The sequence below is a fragment of the Podarcis filfolensis genome (assembly GCF_964270895.1).
Source record: "Podarcis filfolensis genome assembly, chromosome: 13".
NCBI lineage: Eukaryota > Metazoa > Chordata > Lepidosauria > Squamata > Lacertidae > Podarcis > Podarcis filfolensis.
Window position 1 is genome coordinate 38,942,172 of NC_139615.1, and position 24,578 is coordinate 38,966,749.

General features: G+C 46.6%; 1 protein-coding gene across 6 annotated transcripts in view; it reads right to left on the reverse strand.

Moving 5' to 3' along the window:
- Positions 1 to 24,578, reverse strand: part of NSF (N-ethylmaleimide sensitive factor, vesicle fusing ATPase) — a 109,960-nt gene that overhangs the window by 39,692 nt on the left and 45,690 nt on the right. For all 6 annotated transcript variants that reach the window (XM_083582864.1, XM_083582865.1, XM_083582868.1 and 3 more), the window contains exons 6-8: positions 22,985 to 23,092; positions 21,847 to 21,922; positions 12,034 to 12,189 (exon numbers count right to left, since the gene is read on the reverse strand). In XM_083582864.1, the coding sequence (XP_083438990.1) occupies positions 12,034 to 12,189; positions 21,847 to 21,922; positions 22,985 to 23,092 (340 nt within the window). The remainder of the gene's footprint in view (positions 1 to 12,033; positions 12,190 to 21,846; positions 21,923 to 22,984; positions 23,093 to 24,578) is intronic.

Sequence of the window (24,578 nt, forward strand, 5' to 3'; positions counted from 1 at the left end):
AATTGTAAAAAGCTCCCATTCTTCCTTAAAGTTACAGTTGTCCTTGTCCCGCAATTTGTATGTCAATTTAGCCAACACTGTGTAGCTCATCAATTTTTCTTGCCACTGTTCTTTCGTTGGGATTTCCTCATTCTTCCATCCTTGTGCTATCAAGACTCTTGCCACTGTTGTAGCATACATAAATAAGTTCTTTGTTTTTCTTGGCAGGTCTTGTCCTACAATCCCTAACAAAAATGCTTCTGGGTTTTTTTTTACAAATGCCATTTTAAACATTTTTTTTCAATTCATTATATATCATTTCCCAAAATGATATACATTCCCACCACATATGATAAAAAGTCCCTTCTTTCTCTTTACATTTCCAACATATGTTTGACCCGGTTTTGTACATTTTACACTCCATGGTTTCTTGAGACAGACGGGTGCCAGCAACAACTATGCTGGCTACCGATTAAAGGCATATGAGCTGTTTGACAGTGTCTTAGTCTCCCTCAGACTCTCCTGCCACAGAGGTTTTAAAGCAGAGGTTGGATGGCCATCTGTCATGAATGCTTTTGTTGATATTCCTGCATTGCAGGGGGATGTGCTAGATCAGGTATAGGCAAACTCGGCCCTCCAGATATTTTGGGACTACAACTCCCATGATCCCTAGCTAACAGGACCAGTGGTCAGGGATGATGGGAATTGTAGTCCCAAAACATCTGGAAGGCCAAGTTTGCCTATGCCTGCACCAAATGAACCTTTGGGTCCCTTCCAACTGTACAATTTGATGATCTTTTGCAGCCCTGCTTTGCAAGCTCCTTTAACTGGGGATTGAATCTGAGATCAAGGCATATGCTCTACTACTGAATCATGAGAAATACGCTGAAGCAAACATGGAACAGCAGCAGTTGATTATTCCCTGCCGGTCTCTGGGATTGCTATCCACTTGATCTTGAGTGGTACCCGGAAGGGCACCTTACAGCGCTGCAGCTCCCAGGAGCAGAACTAAGGCAAACTTGTTCCCTGGTTTGGAAAGGCTGGTGTGTAGCTCTGAAATGGGCTGAGTCACAGCAGCAAATGTGATAATACTGTTGACATTTGTGAGTTGTTGTTGTTTTTTACAAAAGAAAAACAAAAATGATTCTCCTTTGCTATTGCCTTGATGGAGAGTTGGATAACGAAAAAATTTATTAGTCAGCTCTCAGGCATTCGAGAGAGACAACCAGAAAAGCAAATATACACACAGTGTATAAATGGGGGAGGAAAGAAAAATATCACTGGAGGTGAAAGACTAATTTTACACATGAACCAGCAAGGTGGTGATAAATTAAAAGTGATCCTTGTCAAATTAGTGTCAGGGTAGAGCCGGTTAATTCAGCATACTGGGGGAACACGATCTCTTGTGTAGCCAAAAAAACAGTGAGGCGGGATTCGAATGATGAGTGATGCCAGCAAAGGGGAATCCCACCTTGCCGAGACGAGAGAGGCTACGGAAAGGCTACGAGCAAGTTGGGGCAGATTTCGCACAAGCAGGTTTAGGGAATTTCTGTTGTCAGGCAAGCCAGATGGACGTAATCCCTTGCTGCTGTGTGCTAGCCCCCTTGAAACAGGAGGCCACACGGTCAGGTGAAACACCCAAAGGTTTCACTTATTTGAGACTCGACGTTATCAGACAACTGGCCAATAACAAGAATTATTGTGAATTGATCTGCATACATAGTCACACACATTTCATTGCTGGACCAAAAGGTTATACTCAAAAACTTGCTCCTTGCCCATCATAAGACTACGCTCTTAGCATCAGAGAGGGGATGTGCGCACACCTGTACTCTCAGAAAACAGTCGTTCACTCCAGCAATAGCTTCACCACTAAAGGACTCTACTCCTGAGCTGTCCACGTTGCCAACTCAATAGGGAATAAACAGAGTCGTCAGTGCAGACATTACAAAACTGTGGTTGTTTAGTGTTAAATTATTGGTGGAGTAAGGTAAAGGGACCCCTGACCATTAGGTCCAGTCGTGACCGACTCTGGGGTTGCGGCGTTCATCTCACTTTACTGGCCGAGGGAGCCGGCGTACAGCTTCCGGGTCATGTGGCAAACCAGAGCAGTGCGCAGAAATGCCGTTTACCTTCCCGCCGGAGCGGGACCTATTTATCTACTTGCACTTTGACGTGCTTTCAAACTGCTAGGTTGGCAGGAGCTGGGACCGAGCAAGAGGAGCTTACCCTGTCGTGGGGATTCGAACCACCAACCTTCTGATCGGCAAGCCCTGGGCTCTGTGGTTTAACCCACAGCGGCACCCGCATCCCCATTGGTGGAGTAAGCGACTGCTATTCCAGCACGCAGGGATGATGTGTCAGCAAGTGAAAATTCTAGTAGATCACAAGGAAGACTGGTCCACATATGAGAGAAGCAAGTCACAGCAAAAGGGGCAGGCTCCCTTGGCTTCTTCGGCAGCCCGCCCCATCTCTGTCTCTTGGTCTCCTTCCACTCCTTCCTCTGATTCTGGACTGCTCTCTGTCCCAGCCTCTTCCTGCTCACTAAACCATTACTGCATCTTCCACTTCCAACACCTCCGTTTCCCCGTCTTCTCCTTCTGACCACTCATCGTCGTCCCACCACCAGTCCCCTGGCTCTGAGCCTTCTTCCTCTGGGGCTTTCCTTGGGGATTCCCCAGCTGCTGCCTGCCACCAATCCTCTGCAACCAGCCGGTCCATAACAGCAACCACCTTGCTCTGCCACCAAGGCTCCGTCCTGTTTCCAGCAATGGCAGCTATGTGCCTTTGGGACACCTGCAGACTGGGCAGGAAGGCAACAAACCTCCCTACAGCTTACAGTACTGAGAGGTATACTGCCATAGCTCAGTGTGGTGTAATGGTTAAGAGCGGTAGTCTCGTAATCTGGGGAACTGGGTTCGCTTCCCTGCTCCTCCACATGCAGCTGCTGGGTGACCTTGGGCCAGTCACACTTCTCTGAAGTCTCTCAGCCCCACTCACCTCACAGAGTGTTTGTTGTGGGGGAGGAAGGGAAAGGAGAATGTTAGCCGCTTTGAGACTCCTTCGGGTAGTGATAAAGCGGGATATCAAATCCAAACTCTTCTTCTTCTTCTTCCCTGGCATCTCCAGGTAGGGCTGAGAGGTGCTCCAGTCTGGAGCTCTGCCACCAGTCTATGTGGACAACACTGAGCTTGATGGACCTAAGGGACGGACTCTGTGTAAGGCAACTTCCTGTGTCCCTGTGCTTCTGAACAGGGGAGGTTCTGTTTTAGATGCAACACCTAAAAACACAGATATTAACCTCTAGAAATGTTTCTAATCCCCCTTTCAGAGTGATCTAACTGAGCAGCAACCGCCACATTTCGTGGCGACGAACTCCATCTGTTAATTCAATACTGCAAAATGAACCCACTGCCAAACAATTCCACAGGATGCTCCCAAGTTGTTGTTGTTCAGTATATTTGTATACTGCCCTTACAATGCGGGTGGGCGCTGTGGTCTAAACCACTGAGCCTCTTGGGCTTGCCAATCAGAAGGTCAGTAGTTCGAATCCCCACGATGGGGTGAGCTCCCGTTGCTCTGCCCCAGCTCCTGCCAACCTAGCAGTTTGAAAGCACACCAGTGTGAGTAGATAAATAGGTACTGCTGCGGCGGGAAGGTAAAGGGCATTTCCGTGCGCTCTGGTTTCCGTCACGGTGTCCCGTTGCGCCAGAAGCAGTTTAGTCATGCTGGCTACATGACCCCGAAAGCTGTCTGTGGACAAACGCTGGCTCCCTCGGCCTGAAAGCGAGATGAGCGCTGCAACCCCATAGTTGCCTTTGACTGGACCTAACCGTCCAGGGGTCCTTTACCTTTGACCTATACCGCCCTACATCTGCAGGTCTCAGGCTGCTTAAAACATAAAATCACAATATAAAAACACAAAATGCACAGTAAAAACAAAAGCAACCCAATAATCTCCCCTCCCCAGCTTTGTTCTAGCATTATGAGGACAAAAGCCATCACAACTCAAAAGTGGCCTGGGAAAATTGATCTGCCGTCTTTTGTTTAGCTTGAGATACCATCCATTAAACCTGGGACCTTCGAGAGAGACTAAACATGTTCTCTGCCGCTGGTCTTGCTTCCCCCATCCCCTCACCTCTTCTCCACCTGGAGAGCATCCCTCTAAAAATCGCGCCCACCTGGCCAACATGGGAAGCAATGAGAACACGGAGACAGGCTTCCATTCAAAATAGGAAAGTGATGACAAACTTGGAAAATGTCACGGCTCGAGACTGCGCCGTGGGCTCCTCCTGCAGCGAGACAACACTTGGCTTCGTAGCTTATCTCCGCTCCGGGAGAAAGGCAGGCAGTGTCTCCAAATGTCAGCGTGGTTAACAAAGAACCTTACAAAACTCACCCTCGTCCTCTGGGTGGGCATTTCTGAATGCCTCCGTCTAGCGCGAGGACCATTCCCCACCGAAGGTCACTCGCGTTAACAGGGCACCAGGGTTATCGAGAGGCTTTTAATTACTTGCTCACCCGCTCACAACAGGAAACAAATAAGCCAAACAATGAAATAAGAGCAACAGATAAATCAAGGGCCAAAGACAACGTTGTCATCACCGTAGCAGGCTCCCCACAAACAAAGGAATTCTCAGCAGGTTGACATATGGTGAAAATTAGACAGAGACAACCGTACTCTCATTGTATCTCGAGAAACTGGTCTGTAAAGGTCAGCTTCAGGTGCCATTCATGGGATTAGCTGCTCCCAACCTACTCACCGACTCTTCCAGTCTTTTCATACTACTCAGGTGCATGCATAAGTGACATTTGTAGCCTGGGAATGTTGCTCAGTGGGAACAGAACAGACTTTATTTGATAATTTCATCATCCTACAGGTGTACCCACAAAAGGCAGGCACTAAAATGGGTTGGGAGGGGGAAGGTGGGAGATGCTCCCATTTTGACAGCTTCATTAATGTACGTAGCATTGTACAGAGTTTCGTGAGGTTGGGGCCTCCAGCCTCTTTAGCTAATAGTAATAATAATAATAATTTTTTATATATATCCTGCCCTCCCCAGCCGAAGCCAGGCTCAGAGCAGCTAACAACAGTAAAATGGTACAACATTCTAAAATTAGTTCGTTATAAAATCAGTTCAAATCAGATTAATGGCAACCATTGGGCTAGAGTTCTGTGAGGTTTGCCAAAGGCCTGGTGGAACAGCTCTGTCTTGCGGGCCCTGCAGAAAAATGTCAAGTCCCGCAGGGCCCTAGTCTCTTGTGACAGAGCGTTCCACCAGATTGGAGCCACAGCCGAAAAAGCCCTGGCTCTGGTTGAGGCCAGCCTAACCTCTCTGTGGCCTGGGACCTCCAAGGTGTTTTTGTTTGAAGACAGTAAGGTCCTCAATTTCAACAGTGCAGAAGAAAACAGGTGGAGGGGCAGAGACGGTCAAAGATAGTAAGGGCTGAATATGAGCAAATGCAAACTTCAGCCTGGTTCTAGTTGGGGATTAAAATTAAGGGGTTAAGCCAAAAGGGAACTCATCATTGGTTTATTTGGGCACGCCATTTGTAGGCTGCCCCATAGAAGAAAGTTCTCTGGGTGGTGCGCAGCGCAAAATAAGTCAACACAAATGAAAAAATCATACCGTAATAAAAGGCAACAAAACACACCCATTTAATACACCAGAGCAAAACAAATCAATTAAAAGCAGGGGGCAGGTAAACTGAATGGCCTGCAAAGCTAAAGCAATATGATGAACAGCAGTACAATCTGTTGGGGCGGAAAGAAGGTCTTTGCCTGACATCCAAGAGAAGTATGGCATTCCACAAACTGGGAGCCACCACTAAAAAGACTCCATCACTCACAGCTCCCTATCGTATCTCACTTCGCAGAGGCACTTGAAGAAGGGCCGCAAATGTCTGAAGGTACATGCAGGGAGAGGTAATAGTCCAACTACCAAACCAAGAAGGGATTTAAAGATAAAAAAACAGCACTTTTTGACCTGGGCCAAGCAAGGAGCCAGCGGAGATGGCAAAGTCCTGCCAGAGCATTCTATAACACCACCCCAGTTAGCCCTCTTGCATTCACATTCCGTGCCCTGTTCTGATTTTCAAATTACACATCATTGGTGTCCAATGGCAGGAGTCAAGAAGTGGAACTTCACACCACACCACAGTGCTGTGATATCATGTACATGTTTTACGCAACAGTACAGCAACTGTTGTTTCTGGTGGCTGTCATGCACTTAGCATAACGTCTATTGACCTCTAGTGTTATGTTTTATCCTAAGACCACCTGCAGGAAAAGTTAACAAAGAAGGAAGATGAATTGGAACCAACGGACCTCTAGGATTTATGTGAACTGCAGAACAATTATCTCCTTCTGATGGAATGTGGGGGAGATCAGATTAAAGCAGGAATTCTTAACACACATACAGAAAAGCCCTGGGCTACGAAGTAAAAATTGCACACATTTTTAAAAACAAACACACACACTCAGAAAAACTTTGAGCCCAAAAGTGGGACTCAAGGCTTGCTTGCTTAAAAAATAATAATAACTATGTTTCATCATGTAATTTTAGGCTTTTAGCAAAATCGCAGCCGCAGAGGAGACATGCCAGCAGCCTCATCCACTAAGAGCTTGAAAATGAGAAGGCGGCCGAACAGCTGCTTGAAGATTATAGGAAAGGCCACCAGCACAGGAATGGGTTGCAGCTCGCTGAGGCTTAAGTTTCAGCCATCAATTGCAGGCAGCCTTTTAGGCATCAGGACTGGCCCTCATCATTGGCCAACTGTCAGCCAATGTGGTAAAGGTAAAGGGACCCCTGACCATTAGGTCCAGTTGTGGCCGACTCTGGGGTTGCGGCGCTCATCTCGCTTTATTGGCCAAGGGAGCTGGCGTACAGCTTCCGGGTCATGTGGCCAGCATGACTAAGCCACTTCTGGCGAACCAGAGCAGCGCATGGAAATGCTGTTTACCTTTCCGCTGGAGCGGTACCTATTTATCTACTTGCACTTTGACGTGCTTTCGAACTGCTAGGTTGGCAGGAGCAGGGACCGAGCAACGGGAGCTCACCCCGTCGTGGGGATTCGAACCACTGACCTTCTGATCGGCATGTCCTGTGGTTTAACCCACAGCTCCACCCGCGTCCCTCAGCCAATGTGGTACTTATAGTCAAATAGAGAGCTATAAATCCAGTCCCTCTCTCTTTCTCCGTCTCCTCTAGAACAAAAGCGCTGAGACACACTGGCTCAACGTAACACAAACCAATTGGCTAACCATGGTTAGGCGTCCCAGAAGGCCCTGGACATTTGAATCCTGCTCCTTTGCACAAAAAGGTGCTGCTCCCTGCTTCCCTTTGGGGAGCTAGGAGCCGGTTCACACATAATGCTAAGCCAGAGAAGAGTTCACAGCTGTCCCTTCTCCAGTCCTGCAGCCTTTCCACCGTTTTAACCAATGTTTGTTATAGAGTTTACAGTTTGTGGATTGCTGGGAGGGTATGAACCACAAGCCCTGGTTTGGACAACACACGAAGCCAAACCATAACTTAGCTTCGAGCAGTATAGCCAGAGGATTGCAGGAGGAGCATAGGAGCTGGGATCTCCTCTCCAGGAGTGATCACATTTGAAATAAGCCACGGTTTAGCTTAGCATTACAGGCAAGGGCCAGAAGCTTGGTTTAAAAAAAAAAAGTGAGATGCCAAAGGATTGACTTGATAATAGAATTTACCTTCCGGTCTAGTATTTGCTATGCAAAGGTCTGTATAGTTAAAGCTATGGTTTTCCCAGTAGTGATGTATGGAAGTGAGAGCTGGACCATAAAGAAGGCTGATCGCCAAAGAATTTATGCTTTTGAATTATGGTGCTGGAGGAGACTCTTGAGAGTCTCATGGACTGCAAGAAGATCCAACCTCTCCATTCTGAAGGAAATCAGCCCTGAGTGCTCACTGGAAGGACAGATCCTGAAGCTGAGGCTCGAATACTTTGGCCATCTCACGAGAAGAGAAGACTCACTGGAAAAGACCCTGATGTTGGGAAAGATGGAGGGCACAAGGAGAAGGGGACGACAGAGGACGAGATGGCTGGACCGTGTTGTCGAAGCTACCAACATGAGTTTGACCAAACTGCGGGAGGCAGTGGAAGACAGGAGTGCCTGGCGTGCTCTGGTCCATGGGGTCACGAAGAGCCGGACATGACTAAACAACTAAACAACAACAACATGCAAGAGCAACTACGCTGGAAGACAAAATCTCTGCAGGAACCAATTCAAAGGGCTGTCAACATTTGGCTTAGGATAGGTCATGGAGCACTAGTGATTCTGCCACTGTAACCAGCCACTATAATAAGTGAGGACAAACAGGAATGTCCCAGGTCTTAGCCGGAAACCCATACTTGAAATGGAAGGAAGCAGAATGGGACAGGCCACCGTAGGCAGAGCACAAAAACACCCAGCCCAAAACTGTTTTAGGCTGCTACCCAGTTCAATTTCCCCCTCATAATTGGGGAGCAAACCCCTCCATTGTCCTAGAGGATGGAAACTTTGCTACGTTAATTACCACTAGGACGGTCAGGCATAATGTCAAATCCAAGGGCCCCTCCATCCTCCTCCATTCATTTTTATGTACCCCAGCAAGCCAGCAAGTCATGGATGCTGAAAGACACCTCTCTGGGCTCTCTCTCTCAAGTCCAATCTAGAAAGCAGCAAAGAGGTTTTTGGTTCCTTTAATACATATTATGGCAAGATCTTCTATTGACTAAAACCTACTGTGTCATCAATGTCCACAAAACTTTATTCCGTGATGGATTTATTCGCATTATTGCCACAAGAAATGAGCACGGCTACCCACTGTCTTCTAGAATTTGGGGATGGGGCTCAAGACAACTTACCTTTTTTTCACTCCATAGGGCGCACCGGACCATAGGGCGTACCTAGTTTTTAGGGGGGGGAAATCAAGAAAAAAAATCTTATTCCCCCCCCCCAGCCCCAAAGAGCCAGAGGGGTTGCGCGCGGCTATGTCACAAGCCAAGGCAGCCAGCGGGATGGATCCCGCTGGCTGTTTTGGCTTCCTCTTTCGCCCCACGCAACCTCTCCCTGACGGGAGAGGCTGCGCGGGGCTAAAGAAGCCATAGCCATGTGCAGCCTCTCCCTGCCGGAGGGGCTGCGCGCGGCTATCCCTGAAGCCTGGAGAGCGAGAGGGGTTGGTGCGCACCAACGCCTCTCGCTCTCCAGGCTTCAGCAAAAGCAACGCAAAGCCTTTGGAGCACAGAGGGAGTGCTCCCTCTGCGCTTTGGAGGCTTCGCGTTGCTATCGCTGAAGCCAAGGAGCCTGCATTCGCTCCATAGGACACACACACATTTCCCCTCAATTTTTGGAGGGGAAAAAGTGCATCCTATAGAGCGAAAAATACGGTAGTTACTTCCTAGTTTTGCTCCGTACTCTTGTACAACACCTGTTCGCTTTACTGGGGCTGTGTGACCCACCAGGGGCTGTGTGACCCACCAGGGGCCAGCCTTAATGGCCCCCCCAAAACCCACCGCCTCACAGATGTAGCACGCTGAAGTGGATTTATAAAACTCCTTCTCTCCTCCTCCCTTTCATAAGAGCTGGTGGAAACCACACTGAAGCAAACAGAAATGCAAGATGGGTCAATCTGGCCAAGGTGCAGCTGGCATATTTACTGCTGCTCACTTGTGAGGCACAAGAGCAGGGAAAGGCAAGAGAGAGAGAGAAAACACAAAAGGGGTTCTTGGGGGGAGATCTGCGACTGCTACTTTGCGCAGGGCTGAGGAATGGCTTTCTTCTCCTTTCCCTCCCCCTCATGAATTATTACGGCGGACCCAAGCAGATGTCAACCTGGCATCTGAGCCCTGAAATATAGTTGGAAGAGCAAGTCATAACTAATGCACGGCGGGGGAAGGATGAGTGTCAGGAAGCGGCACTTTTCTTCAAATTTCAGATAAGCTTCTTTCGCCTAAGGGAGGCCTGTCGAAGAAGAGAAAGGGAACTGGGATGGAAGGCTTAAAGCTCCGCTTGCGAGGCAGCAAGCGTCCAACTCGAAGTGGGCCGTAGCACGGTGAGGAACAAGCGTTCAGCAGGAACAACAATGACCCTGGCAGGAACAGATACTGATTGGCAAGTCCATATACTTCCACTGTGCATCTGGATGCTTCTAAAGCTTCATTTATATGTTCCCTGGAACAGCACGAGGATTCTATCTTCAAATGTCAAAGTTCAATATTTTACAGTAAAACTGGGAAGAAGTTGTTATGGACAAAGGGGTATCAGAAAATGAGCTGCTAGTATGGTAGGTTCACTGGAGGCAAGCTCATTCCAAGACCTGAACCCACTGCCAATCAATTCCACGGGATGCTCCCAAGTTGTTGTTGTTCGGTATATTTGTATACCACCCTTACAATGCGGGTGGGCGCTGTGGTCTAAACCACTGAGCCTCTTGGGCTTGCGAATCAGAAGGTCAGTGGTTCGAATCCCCGTGACGGGGTGAGCTCCCATTGCTCTGTCCCAACTCCTGCCAACCTAGCACTTCGAAAGCATGCCAGTGTGAGTAGATAAATAGGTACCACTGTGGTGGGAAGGTAAAGGGCGTTTCCATGAGCTCTGGTTTCTATCACAGTGTCCGGTTGCGCCAGAAGCAGTATTATCATGCTGGCTACATGACCTGGAAAGCTGTCTGTGGACAAACGCCGGCTCTCTAGGCCTGAAAGTGAGATGAGCGGAGCAACCCCATAGTCATCTTTGACTGGACTTAACCATCCAGGGGTCCTTTACCTTGTAGGTATTTCACACAAACGCTCCTACTGGGACTGGAAAGGGGTTAGTTTAACCTCCAGTTTGCTAGTAAAACTGAATTACTGCATCCTGAAATGCCTGTCTAAAAAGTGTGTCACCAACATGAAGAGTCTGGAAAGCTCTGCTCTAACCGCATAAGGTTGAGGTTAAGAGTGAAGGGTGCCTCCAGTTACATGCCTCGGGTTACAATCCCAATCTCATTTACCTGGGAGTAAGACCCACTGAGTTAAATGGGACTCCTGAGTAGATACAAGTTAGTGTTGCAGGCTCAGGCATTTTGATGAACTTGGAGTTATGGGAACCAGCCAGCCAAGAAGCTGCACGGAGCAGAGTGGGTTACAGCACCCCATCTTGTGGCTTCGATTATTCAGAGGGAATCCCATCAATTTAACACTAGCAATTCAAGCTGCTTTCAGCGGCTGCCGTAACCAACGGGAGGAGCCCTTCCGTTCCATTTTGGTGCCAAACCAGGTGAAATCCCTAGGGTTCGCCTGCAATAGTTGCACAGAAGGAACCTCAAGCACAGTGGGCACCCAGCAGGCAATAACTGGCTGTTCAGCTCAGGCGTATAATTTGATTTTGCCTGGAACCAAGCACTGCTCCAATCTCCACTTCATCTTTATACTCCATGAAATCAAACCCTAAAAAAAAGACTGCCCTGTTTTGTTTAGCTACCACTGCCTAAGGGAGAAGGGGGGCAAAATGCTGTAATATTTGATAGTCCTCGTGGCTTGCATGTCTTGAGTTTTCCACATTTCCTGCTCCTGTCACTTCTCCTCTCCTATCTTAGTCATCTCCTATTTCACCCCCTTTGTACATCACTATCCGTGGGAAGCGGGTGGCGCTGTGGTCTAAACCACTGAGCCTCTTGGGCTTGCCGATCAGAAGGCTGGCGGTTCAAATCCCCGCGACGGAGCTCCCATTGCTCTGTCCCAGTTCCTGCCGATCTAGCAGTTCGAAAGCACACCAGTGCAAGTAGATAAATAGGTATTTCCGTGCGCTCTGGTTTCCATCATGGTGTCTCATTGCGCCAGAAGCGGTTTAGGCATGCTGGCCACATGACCTGGAAAGTCGTCTGTGGACAAACGTCGGCTCCGTTGGCCTGAAAGCAAGATGAGCGCTGCCGCTCCATAGTCGCCTTTGACTGGACTTAACCACCAAGGGGTCCTTTACCTTACCTTTTACCTTTACGTCATCATCCTTTGTGAGACCCCCTTGTACACCATTGTGGGATTTCGTTCTCCCTCAGCTTTGGTACTCACCCATCTGTTCCACAATCTCAGGTGGGAACACTCGGGAGGCAAAGGCCCGCCGGAAGATGTCAGAGAACTCCTTATCAAGACCCCCAATGCCCATCTTCTCAAAGTTCCAGTCAGGGTTGATGATTGACTGGCGGTTTTCTCTGGTTTTGGATTTGCCTGTGGGAAAGGAGAAAGGAGACAGCTCAAGGATGACAAATTCAATCAGCGCATGGGAATGTTGCAGAGTTCTGTTTCCTGTGTGCAAGATGCTAAAGCAAACTTTGAACACAGTGTAGATTGTGTGTGTGTGTGTGTGTGTGTGTGTGTGTGTATAGAGGTTAAGAACAAGAGCCACAAATTCAGGGCTGGATTAAGACCTTTAGAGACCCTAAGCACTTAAAAGATTTCGGTGCCCCCATATATATCTAATTCAAAATATAAACAATAACAACCAGCAAAATAAATTTCTATTTTTTGAAATAAAACAAAGCCTACAGTAAGATGGAAAATATTTTTGTCTACTTTCAATTTATTTATATTTGATAAAAAATTCTCCTACTTTTTCTAATTGCAAAGTCTTTGCTCAGATTGTCAAAACTAATCTTACATAATACACATCTGCTTCCATACTTAGTAGAGATAAGGCCTCGAGCCTGCCTTGTTGAATAGTTGTTCTGTTGGGATTTTTAATATACAGCCGTACCTTGGAAGTTGAACGGAATCCGTTCCGGAAGTCCGTTCGACTTCCAAAATGTTCGAGAACTAAGCTGTTTGAAAACCAAGGTACGACTGTACTTCAGCTGAGAAAATGAATGCTCAGATGAGCAATTTGTGACTGTTAATGTAAAAAAAAAAAACAGCAATGGAAAATTTCTGTGGTGCCCCTCTTCCCTTGATGCCCTTATTTTGCTAAATGGTTAATCCAGCCCAGCAGAAAGTATCTATTCACATCTCAGTTCAGCCTTGGATCTGCTGAACGGACCCAGAAAGGCAACCATATCTCAGCTTCAGCCCCATACTACCAATCTAACATGGGGATGATAACCCTGATGTCCTTGCAGAATTGTAAAGATTACAAAGATGTGAGCTAAATGCATTCCATATTTAGAAGGAGGGGGGGAGAGAGAACATCATAGGAAAGGATCAATCCTGATGACTGACAATTAATTTAAGCAATTGATCAAATACTTGAGCTAACTTGAGGGTGTGGAAAGGAGCGTTCTCTTCCATGGAAGAAAAACACACACCAAGCACTAGGAGCCAATACACTCTTGTCGTTTTAAATATACTTTTAACTGCAGCATAGGGAAGCCACAGATGATATAGAACACGTAGCAGGCATTGCTGGTCTAGACCCTATAATTGATTTCACGTTGAAAGTACTGTAAGTAGAAATCAATACTGCAGTAGTCCTGACATCAAAGGGGAAAGTGGGTTTTTGTTTGATTTATTTCTTTGGAAAAGGTAGCCAGCAAGTCCTATACACATCTACTCAAAAGCAAGCCCTGTTGCGTTCAGTTGAGCTTACTCTCAGGTAGGTGACTATAGGAATGCAGCCTAAATGACTCAAGCGACTTTTAAAATTACAGTATGTTTGGTTTTTTAATTCTATTTATTATAACAGCGGTATATTTCTATTACATTTTAGAACTGACTTTCAACAGAATGCATAACGTTTTACATTTGTGTAACACATAGAAACCCTAAAAACAATACAGTCGTACCTTGGTTGTCGAACGCCCTGCAACTCGGACGTTTTGGCTCCCCAACACCGCAAAACCAGAAGTGATTGTTCCGGTTTGCAAACGTTCTTTTGGAAGCCGAACGTCCGATGGGGATTCCGGGGCTTCTGATTGGCTACAGGAGCTTCCTGCAGCCAATCAGAAGCTGCGATTTGGTTTTTGAATGTTTTGGGAGTCAAACAGACTTCCAGAATGGATTCTGTTAACTTCCAAGGTATGACTGTACTGTTTTCTTCTGAAGAAAGGAAACCAGTTACTATCTTTGTACCACCATTCCATTCTCTGGTCAGAGCAGAGAATTACCCGGTATGAAAAAGCATCAGAAAAAAACCGGGAGAAACAGCATCTTTTGGATAGGTTGGTAAAAAAATAATAATAATTAGGGCGTAAAATTACTCTCCAGCCTTAAAGTTGCTTTTATCTTCTGTGTTATTGTTTCCCAATTTACAGCCCCAACAAAAGCACAGCAAGTCCCCTTTCTGTATTTTATCTTGCAATGCACATGCAGAGGTGATGCCTCCTGGTTAGCTGACCTGGTTTAACAGCAAAAAATGGTCTGCTAGCCGTAGTCCAGCTTCAGTGAAGGAAGGGGAAGTTGTCAGTTTGGCTGGGATTTAATTACAACCGCGCAGACACAAAGGCTAGCTGAGGACTAGGGAAGAGGCGCTGGGAGGTAGGGAAGCTAGAGGACAGGGAGACAGGATGCAAGAAGGCTGGGGAAAGTTACAGAGCAGACAGAGACAGGTGGAGAAGAGGTTGCCACAGAGAATGCTCAAAGGAAAGGGCAGAGAAAGGCCAGAGTCGAGGCAAGGAAGGGCAAATGGGAGAGGTGGCTCAAACGAAACTCAGCAGCGCTTGAGGTCAGGAGGGCCTGTATGATATGGGTTCAAGAGTGTTAGGAAGGTGGTCATGAGACAGGGGCCTTAAAAAGTGAGCAAAGTAGGTCATGGCCTGAACAGAGGAGAACCTCAGCAAATCAAGGATGCAGGAGATATGGAAATAAAAAGAGGTGCTAAGGCGGTTGGGGGGGGGGTAGGTTTGGGGCAGAGCTACACAGGGCCTAGACTCTAGAACATGGGTAGGCAAACTATGGCCCAGGGGCCGGATCCAGCCCAATCGTCTTTTAAATCCAGCCCGTGGACAGTCCGGGAATCAGCGTGTTTTTACATAAGTAGAATGTGCCCTTTTATTTCAAATGTATCTCTGGGTTATTTGTGGGACCTGCCTGGTGTTTTTAAATGAGTAGAATGTGTGCTTTTATTTAAAATGCACCTCTGGGTTACTTGTGGGGCATAGGAATTCATTCATTCCCACCCCAAAAAAAATATATAGTCCGGCCCTTAGGGACAGTGGACCGGCCCTCTGCTGAAAAAGTTTGCTGACCCCTGCTCTAGAAACATGTGGGGGTATATAAACTGGCAGGAAGGAAGGAGGCAAGGGAACGAGGGCCAAGGAGCCATGCCACCAAGTGAGCTTAGGACTGCTTGGTTTGCAGCCGGAATGGGGGACCTGCGATTCTCTTCCACATGTTGTTGAACTACAATTCCCATCAGCCTCTGGAGGGCCACAGGCTTCACATACAGAGTGCTTTAGAGCCAAGTGAATTCTGCCTGCCGTGATTCCGACTGCTATACGGGTGTAGCTTTGTGATCCATCAACACTAAGGAGCGGTGGCAGACCTGAAAGAGGCACACATGTAGCGATTTATGTATTGATTTAAAGAGCTCAGCCAGTCTTCGTCTGCAGGCTTTTGGTGTTTTCATTTATTTTGTTTCCTGCAGGATGGCTGCAATCATACAACCTCTTCCCAGAGTTAGCTGGCCTCTTAAGACTGCTTAATTTTTACCTTTTACTTTTCTGATTCTCTGCTGCCACACGCTGGTTGTGGGCCGTATTTTAAAATTTGAAAGCAACATGTCTGGGGCCATTCATTCGCTCAGAAAAACTTTCTTCGCTTGATTCCAGAGTCCGATTTTACAATACTGCCTTGTTAAAGAGTGCAGTTTTAAATGTGCGCAAATGATGTTATCAACAGAACAAGCCACTTAAAGCAGGGCAAGGCAAGGCAAGGCAGATCTTGCTGGAATTAGCACACAGCTGATTTTGAAAAAGCAAAGGTTTCGACTCAAGTAGTCACCAGCACCTTGCGCTAACTCAGTGCTAAATATATGAGTGCTAAATATATGAGGGCCATCTATTAGGGTACACAACGCACCAATAATAATATCCAAGTTGAAACTAGATTGTGGGTTGATTGATGCTGATGAAAAACAAAAACCAGCAGAACCCGCTTTCCAGCACAAGGAGGCTAATTTCAATGCCAACCCTGCAGTACTACCACACCCAGGTGCAGAAACCTGCAACTGTGAAGTCTAACTGCCACATGGGCAGGGTTTCCCCAGGTCCAAATCAAAAAGGAAGAGCTGCAGAAAAGCATCATTGTCATTTTCCCAACCGGTTAGCATAGAGTAGCCCTGATTTCACAATAGGTCCCAAAAGATCATACCCAAACACATTGCAAAGGCAGCACAGAGGGGCCCTGCTTAGCCAAAAGCTGATTTTGACAGGGCACTTTTTCACAGTCAGTGGAGATGAGTAAGTAAGAGCAGGGATTTGTGCATTGCCGTGATATTTCTGGCACTTATGGCTGCAGAGATCCACTGCAACCAACACTTGTGGAAATCTCAGAAGTCAGAAGTGCGGCTGAGTAAGATTTCCAGTGGTTGGGGTGGGGCTCCAGTTCTCTCTAGAGACCCTTGCTTCTCCTTGCTACATCAGAATAGATTATGCAAAGTAATAGAAACTGCTCGATTTGAAGAAACGTACAGTAGTACCTTGGATCCCGGACGCCTTGCAAGTCAAACGTTTTGGCTCCCGAACGCTGCAAACTCAGAAGTGGCTGTTCCGGTTTGCAAACGTTCTTTGGAACTCAAATGTCCGACACTGCTTCCGCAGCTTCCAATTGGCCGCAGGAGCTTCCTGCAGCCAATCAGAAGCCGCGCCTTGGTTTCCGAACGTTTTGGAAGTCGAACGGAGTTCTGGAACAGATTCCGTCCGACTTCCGGCGTACGACTGTATACATGCTAACAGATTTCAACTTCTCCGGACCCAAAATTGGGACTGCCTGGTCACTGAACCTTTAATTTTTTAAAAAAGTTCAGCCTTGTCTATCAACTCTCCTTTTGATACCCCCCACCACAAGTAAAGGCTCCATTAGATTTGATCAGTTCCCTACCCCTCACACCTACCTCCCCAATACAGGTATTTCTCTTCTTTCTTGCATAATTTTTGCTCCCTGCAGCTCCTCCTACCCTATCCTGTTCCAGCCATGCAAGCAGCTAAAAAGGGGCCCATGCAGAGCAGTTTTCCTCCCGGCTTGACCCACTCACCCAGCCAGCTCCTCTGCACCTTCCGAGCACAGAGGACAAAGGAACGAGAGCCAGAGAGCAAGTGGGCATTCAAGGGAACGAGTGAGAACCAGAATGCAAGTTCCTGCTGGATGCTTTGGCATAACCCCACTTCCCCACGGCCTGCCCTGTCTCCTCCTGCAGCGAGAAGAGACACGAAGGGGAGCCGAGTGGAATATCCATCCTTCTAGAGGGACCTGGCAGAGTTAAGCTTCGCCCCACCTGAACACTCCAAGGGGGCCTTGTCTTCGCTGCCGGAAAAGCCCTAATTCTTATCCTTTGGGATGAGACTTGGCTTTTTCCATTCATTATCTTCTCCCCGGGGACACACCTCGGTTGCTTATACAGTCGTACCTTGGTTCTTGAAGGGCATCTGTTCCAGACGTCTGTTTGACTTCCAAAATGTCCGGAAACCAAGGCACGGTTTCCGATTGGCTGCAGGAAGCTCCTGCAGCCAATCGGAAGCCACGTCGGACATTCAGCTTCCCAAAATAGTTCACAAATCGGAACACTCACTACCGAGTCTGCGGTGTTTGGGAGCCAAAATGTTCGAGAACTAAGCTGTTCGAAAACCAAAGTACGACTGTACTCCGCTTTGATTTGGGCATACAGTGGTACCTTGGTACTCAAACAGCCTGGCTCCCAAACAAATTGGCTCCAGTACACTGCAACCCCGAAAGTGTTTTGGTTTGCAAACATTTTTCAGAAGCCGAACGTTCCGCGTGAGTGCAGGAACCTCCTGCAGCCAATCGGAAGCCACACCTTGGTTTTCGAATGTTTTCGGGAGTCGAACGGACTCGTGGAACGGATTAAGCTCGAGAACCAAGGTACCACCATATCTTCAACTAACCCCTTTTTTGGTCAACTCCCTCAGCCTAAAAGAGCTCCTGGGAATTTGGAAGTTTTACCATAGCTTCTTTTCCCCCACAGAAGCTTTTCTCCCACAAACCTTCCCCCACAAGACTTGCTCCGAGCCCAGCTAGGAGAAAAGCAGCTACAGGGAGGCGGAAAGTTTCAGCAAACCTTCCCATGCCAACACCTCACCCACTTAATCTGCTGCTTGGCAGCAGCCCATAATTGAAGGCAAAATTCTGCCGCTATTCTGTGTGGTTCTACCTTGATGAATGCCCTGCCTCTGGGCCTCATCCTGCCCCACTTTTATCAGCTTCATGCAACACCTGTTGCCTACACGGTGTGAAAGGAAAGGAGCATCGAAAGAGTAATAATAATAATAATAATAATAATAAATTTTTATTATAATGCCAGGCAACTACTAAGGGGAGAGATATCCATGGAGCTAAGAGCCAGGGCTGCTTGCTAGGCTCTAGCAAGAACACAAAACTAAATATTATTTGAATATGGTTAGAGAAGGACACAAGGGCAACGTGCACGCCCCCATTAAGTGTTTCCTGAATTTGGCAAATGCAAATATAGCCTGAAGGAAGATTTGTAGTGAGGAGTAATTGTAAAATAAAAGAGGAAGGACGTTGTTGTTGTTTAGCTAGATGGACAGACAGGCATAGATGCAAGCTATTATACAGTATTTTATTCAAGGGTACAGTATCACCTAGGAACGCGGGTGGCGCTGTGGGTTAAACCACAGAGCCTAGGACTTGCTGATCAGAAGGTTGGCGGTTCAAATCCCCGCAATGGGGTGAGCCCCCCGTTGCTCGGTCCCTGCTCCTGCCCACCTAGCAGTTCAAAAGCACATCAAAGTGCAAGTAGATAAATAGGAACCGCTCAGGCGGGAAGGTAAATGGCGTTTCCATGCGCTACTCTGGTTCACCAGAAGTGGCTTAGTCATGCTGGCCACATGACCCGGAAGCTGTACGCCGGCTCCCTCGGCCAGTAAAGCGAGATGAGCGCTGCAACCTCAGAGTCATCCGCGACTGGACCTAACAGTCAGGGGTTCCTTTACCTTTTTACAGTATCACCTACAGTGTGGAAATTCTTGAAGTTAATTTATTACTCCAGAGCTGACTGTTTGCGCAGTCTCGTGTTGATTTTTCAGCTGGGCTGGCTACCTATATATCTGAACGAATAAAACTTGAGGCGGCTAACACAAAACCACAACTGGCGAAGCTGGCTGGTGAGAGTGCTCAAATCGCAACTGATCTCTTGTGGTGATAGGGGGCACTCTCTCCTTTCTTAATAATGAAAGGCTGAGGAGAATGAAGGTTGAATCCACAAGATTTAAAAAGGATTTTAACTAGAGGTTTCTGTCTAGGACCTTGGAGAGCTACCGCCATTAATCTGAACAGACCAAACTTTGATTCTCAATCTTTTTTTCCTCAGGGCCACACTTTCAGAATATATATATAAATACATTGGAAAACAAAAACAAGCTGAGAAGTTCTATTTGTAGCTAGAACACAACTATCTTACAATATCCAAAAATTATAAAACAATGCAGCTACGTAAGAACACGAATCATTTCCACACACTTGACACTCTTGCTTTCGTGTTGAAAAGGTATCTATCCATATTACGCAAATAAAATAAAAAAATTGATACTATACTACACTGAAATGTTCAAATGTTTCTTTGATTATCCTTGAATCTTTTATGAAAGAATGGAAATGGTTTATTGAATATTTACAGATAAATTGTAAACAGATAAGAACATTGGCAGGATTGTTGTAATAACCTGCAGTTTTGTAAGCGTATATAATTAAAGTAGATGAATAAATGAACCAATTAAGTTAATTTGGATATGCAGAAGATATTAAAAATAAATTCAAGCAACCGCAGAAAGAGGGGAAAGGAAGTCGAGCTTTGAAATGTTAAAATGATTGTAAAATTAGTGAAATGTATGAACTTGAAAAACATAATTTTGTTTTTTTAAAAAAATGTGCTGATTGGGGGGGGAAAGATTACCCTTGAATCTTCCTGCCAAACTTGCTATCCTCTTTTGTCACACCAGTGTGGCACGCCATACCCTTTGAGAACAACTGGAATGGGCGATGGTAAGGTTAATGGACCAGTGGCTTGATTTGGTATATGGCAGCTTCCTATGTCTCCCTGGGAGATGCTACAACCTTGTCTCTGCTCTTTCCTACCCCAGCCCCCAGCAGAAGATGCCAGCAGCCAGCTACTGCCAGCAAGACAAGGAAAAGAATCCTGCTGCTTTGCCTTCTCCAGCTCTGGCTACAGGATGCAATCAGAGAGGAGGCCTCAGCTGTCATCTGGTCCTTGCATGTCAACAGAACGGGCCTTTGTTACTGAAATTCCCTTTTGCTACCTGCAGAGTGGCTGGCCATTGGAATTTATTCTGCAGCACAGCTAGTAAAGTTTTTTTTTAAAATCCCTGTCATTCTCTTTTATGATATGTGTCTTGATCTCCTCCTGTTCACTCTTGCTATCTTTCCACTTGAAAAAAGAAAAGGAAGGAAGCCAAAATCACTGGTCAAGATACAACCTACGTGTGTGTGTGTGTGTGTGTGTGTGTGTGTGTGGTTTTTTAGGACCTGGAATAGTAATAGTGGTACCTTAGTTCTCAAATGCCTTGGTACTCAAACGCCCAAAACCCAGGAGTGTGTGTTCCGGTTTTCAAACGTTTTTCGGAAGCTGAACGTCCGATGCAGCTGTTGGCTATTGTTTCTGGGGTGCCTGCACCAATCAGAAGCTGCGCCTTGGTTTCCGAACATTTCAGAAGTCAAATGGACTTCTGGAACGGATTACGTTGGGTGCTTTTGTTTTTGCTATTTATTTGGCGTTTTTGTTTTTGAGGTTTTTTTGGTTGATTTCTTTTTGTGACTGTGTGGAATCTAGTTCAGCTATTGATTGATTGCGGGGAAATGGATAAAAGCCCCCCATCCAAACAATGACTATCATCAGTGCAGGTAAGTAAAAAAATTAATTTTAATTTTTATCATCTACCATACTACCTTATTTATTTTATAGTGCAGTACATTGATTATAGCTTTCATTTTATGGATCAATGGTCTTAGTAAAATTCATGTTAAATTGTTGTTTTAGGGGTTGTTTTTAAAAGTCTGGAACGGATTAACCTGTTTTGCATTACTTTCTATCGGAATGGGCGCCCTGGTTGGCTTTGTAACACTTTGGTTTTTGAATGGACTTCTAGAACGGGTTTGAGAACCCAGGTACCACTATATAAACTAGCTAAAAATTAAAAGGGGAGAGAAGATGCAACTTGAACGAACAGCCCAGGTTTATGTTTGACAGTCACGTAGATAAGGACGCAAGGGCAGACAGGCGAGTAACTACTGCTGTGGACTACTACCGTATTTTTCGCCCTATAGGGCGCACCGGCCCATAGGGCGCACCTAGTTTTTTGGGGGGGGAAATAAAGGGGGAAAAATTATTCCCACCCCCAGAACAGGCTGCTATCCGCAAGCCTAGGGAGCCCAGCGGGAAGTTGTGCCGGTCTCCCCAGGTTTGTGGATATCTGCCCGAAGCCCGGGCCCAGGCTTAGGAATGCAGGCACCTCTCCGCAAGCCATGGGAGAGCTGTGCGACTTCGCGCCGGGCTCCCACGGCTTGCGGATAGCTTCCTAAAGCCTGCATTCACCCCATAGGACACACACACATTTCCCTTTAATTTTTGGAGGGGAAAAAGTGAGTCCTATAGGGTGAAAAATACGGTAATTTCCATGGACTTGCCGATAAGGAAGACAACAGACTGCTTGGAATGCACAACTGTTGCCCCAGGGCCACACTTACCAATGAGAGTGAGGGAAGAGCTCTCGGCCTTTTCAAACGCAACCTGGCTGTTGCCAACGACAAGACCAACTTCGATCTGAATGAACGAAAACCGCAATTAAAAGCCTTGAAGAGTAGTAACAGACACTCATGCTCCGTGTTCCCCAGAGAGCCTCAGAATGGAAAGAGAGGGCCATTTTTATATTAAAACAAGCTCCATAGCAGCAGAAAGCAGCAGGCGGCAGGAGATGAAGTCATCCCAGCACAGCTGGTGCTCAGCTTCAACAAGATTCCTAGCGGCATATGGTCAAAGAAGACCTATTCATGACGATACGCCCCCGTCTCAAAGCTGCGGAAACAGGGGAAAGGACCTGGACTTCAGGGCTCCGGAAAGGAAATCAGCTGCCAGAACAGAAGGCAGGTGAAGAAAGAGCTACAATGCTGTTTCGCTCAAATCAGTGGGGTGCTGGCACCATATATAAAAGTGGGCACAACGAAAACAAAGATGTAAAAGAGATTTACCTCTTTATGAAATAACACAGATCTCCGGGGCAGGGAGGGTGGAATTGGCACAAACCCTGGTTAATTAAAAGCTGATTCAAGCCAGCATGCTCCCCATTTTGGCAGAAGGATATTCCTGACACATTTGGGAGGATTTCAGATTAATTCCTAGAAGCTTCTGGCGAGTCATACTCCATTTTTTAAACTCTAGGTATAGCAGTCTTCCATTATCTTCTGCCCCCCATTTCCTCTCTCCTCCATTTTTTTTAAGGATTGATTTCGTTGTTAAGTAGGATTATCTTGGCGGGGGTGAGATTATGGAATCATTCTAGCCTGACAGCCCAGGGTTGGGACTTTGCTTGTATATTTTGCAGAATGAAAAGGAGATATTAATCAGATGCTTGTTCCCCACTAATTAAGATGGGAAACGCATGTGTAAATAAGCAGATCAGCATTTCTGTATCACTGTACCCAAGATGAACCTCCTTGCTAAGATACGGCCAAGGCTACAGTTGGTCCAGCACTGAGTGACAAGGTGCTCTCAGAAAGTCCACAATCAGGGCATTGCCTCAGGATTAGTGGACTCTATTCACATATTCCATTTCCAATCATTGCAATTTACATTGAGGTAGCTCAGAAAGGGAGATCCAGTTCTTACCTTCTGTTTTTTCCCTGTGGCCGGCTCTCCTTTAAGGATACTGGGATCCATGGCTTCAATGTCCTTGACCAAGAGGCCAAAAAGCTTGTCGTTGAAGCTAAACACAAGCTGTGCAAACAAAGTGAAGGAAAATAAGGTTATTGAAACACTTGCCTGCATTTTCGTGGCTAGAGTGGCAGCCAACAAACATATGAAGCTCCAGTGCAAGATTTATTTGGGTCCCTCCCTCCTAAGCCATCACACCGGTCCAACAGCACAGCGAGGAGAGGCAATGCCTCCCTGCAAGCCAGCCCTTTCAAGGACTGAAGTTTTTACAAAGGGAATGGAGCCTAGGCAAGGTAGATTGGACCCAGAAGCTCAAAAGGCTTCAGTTGCACCTCTAGCCTTTGCTGGAGCAAGTTGCTTACTGGAGCTCTCCATGGTTCTGAAACTCCTGGCTCTGTTTGCCCCATGGGCTCTTTCACTAGACCAAGGCACTTTTCCTCTCACAAGTCTGACCAAGTCCAACTGTGAATATCAAGCAGCACTTCTGTAAGACATTTCTCTTTGGGTGGGCTTTTAACAACTGGCTAAGGTATATGGGATAATGCCTATATATAGGTAAAGGTAAAGGGACCCCTGACCGTTAGGTCCAGTCACGGATGACTCTGGGGTTGTGGCGCTCATCTCGCTTTACAGGCCAAGGGAGCCGGTGTACAGCTTCCGGGTCATGTGGCCAGCATGGCTAAGCCGCTTCTGGCGAACCAGAGCAGCGCACGGAAACACCGTTTACCTTCCCGCCGGAGCAGTACCCTTTTATCTACTTGCACTTTGAGGTGCTTTCGAACTGCTAGGTTGGCAGGAGCAGGGACCGAGCAACAGGAGCTCACCCCATCGTGGGGATTCGAACCGCCGACCTTCAGATCGGCAAGCCCTAGGCTCTGTGGTTTAACCCACAGCACCACCCGTGTCCCTTCAATGCCTATATATATGTATATGTCATCCTGTTTTTACTTTTTTTCCACTTTATTGTTACAGTCATACCTTGGTTTTTGAACAGCTTAGTTCTTGAACGTTTCAGCTCCCGAATGGCGCAAACCCGGAAGTGACTGTTCTGGTTCGCGAACTATTTTTGGAAGCTGAACGTCCAACGGGGCTTCCAATTGGCTGCAGGAGCTTCCTGCAGGCAATCAGAAGCCGTGCTTTAGTTTCCAAACGTTTTAGAAGTCAAATGGACTTCCGGAACAGATTCTGTTTGACTTCCAAGGTACGACTGTATTTGTCCCATATGGCTGGAATGAGGTGGGGCAGAAACTGAATAAATATTTTGTCAGTTTGGCAACTGGTAGATGCTGCCTGCATTTTTTGGCGATTCTGATCCTTTGTACTCTAAAAATGTCTCTCTGTGTGTGGGAAGGGGAGTAATAAATTGATTTGAGGAGATGCACCATACTTCTTTCAATCTGTAACTTTGCCCAGGTACAAAAATGCATTTTCTTGGGTAGTAACTCTGGTGCTATGGCTTCTTAGAAAATAAGCAGAAGATTTTGAACCAAATCTTGTAGACTTTGCACTTCAGATTTAAAAGAATCATGCTCTTAGTGTGTAAAAGAGA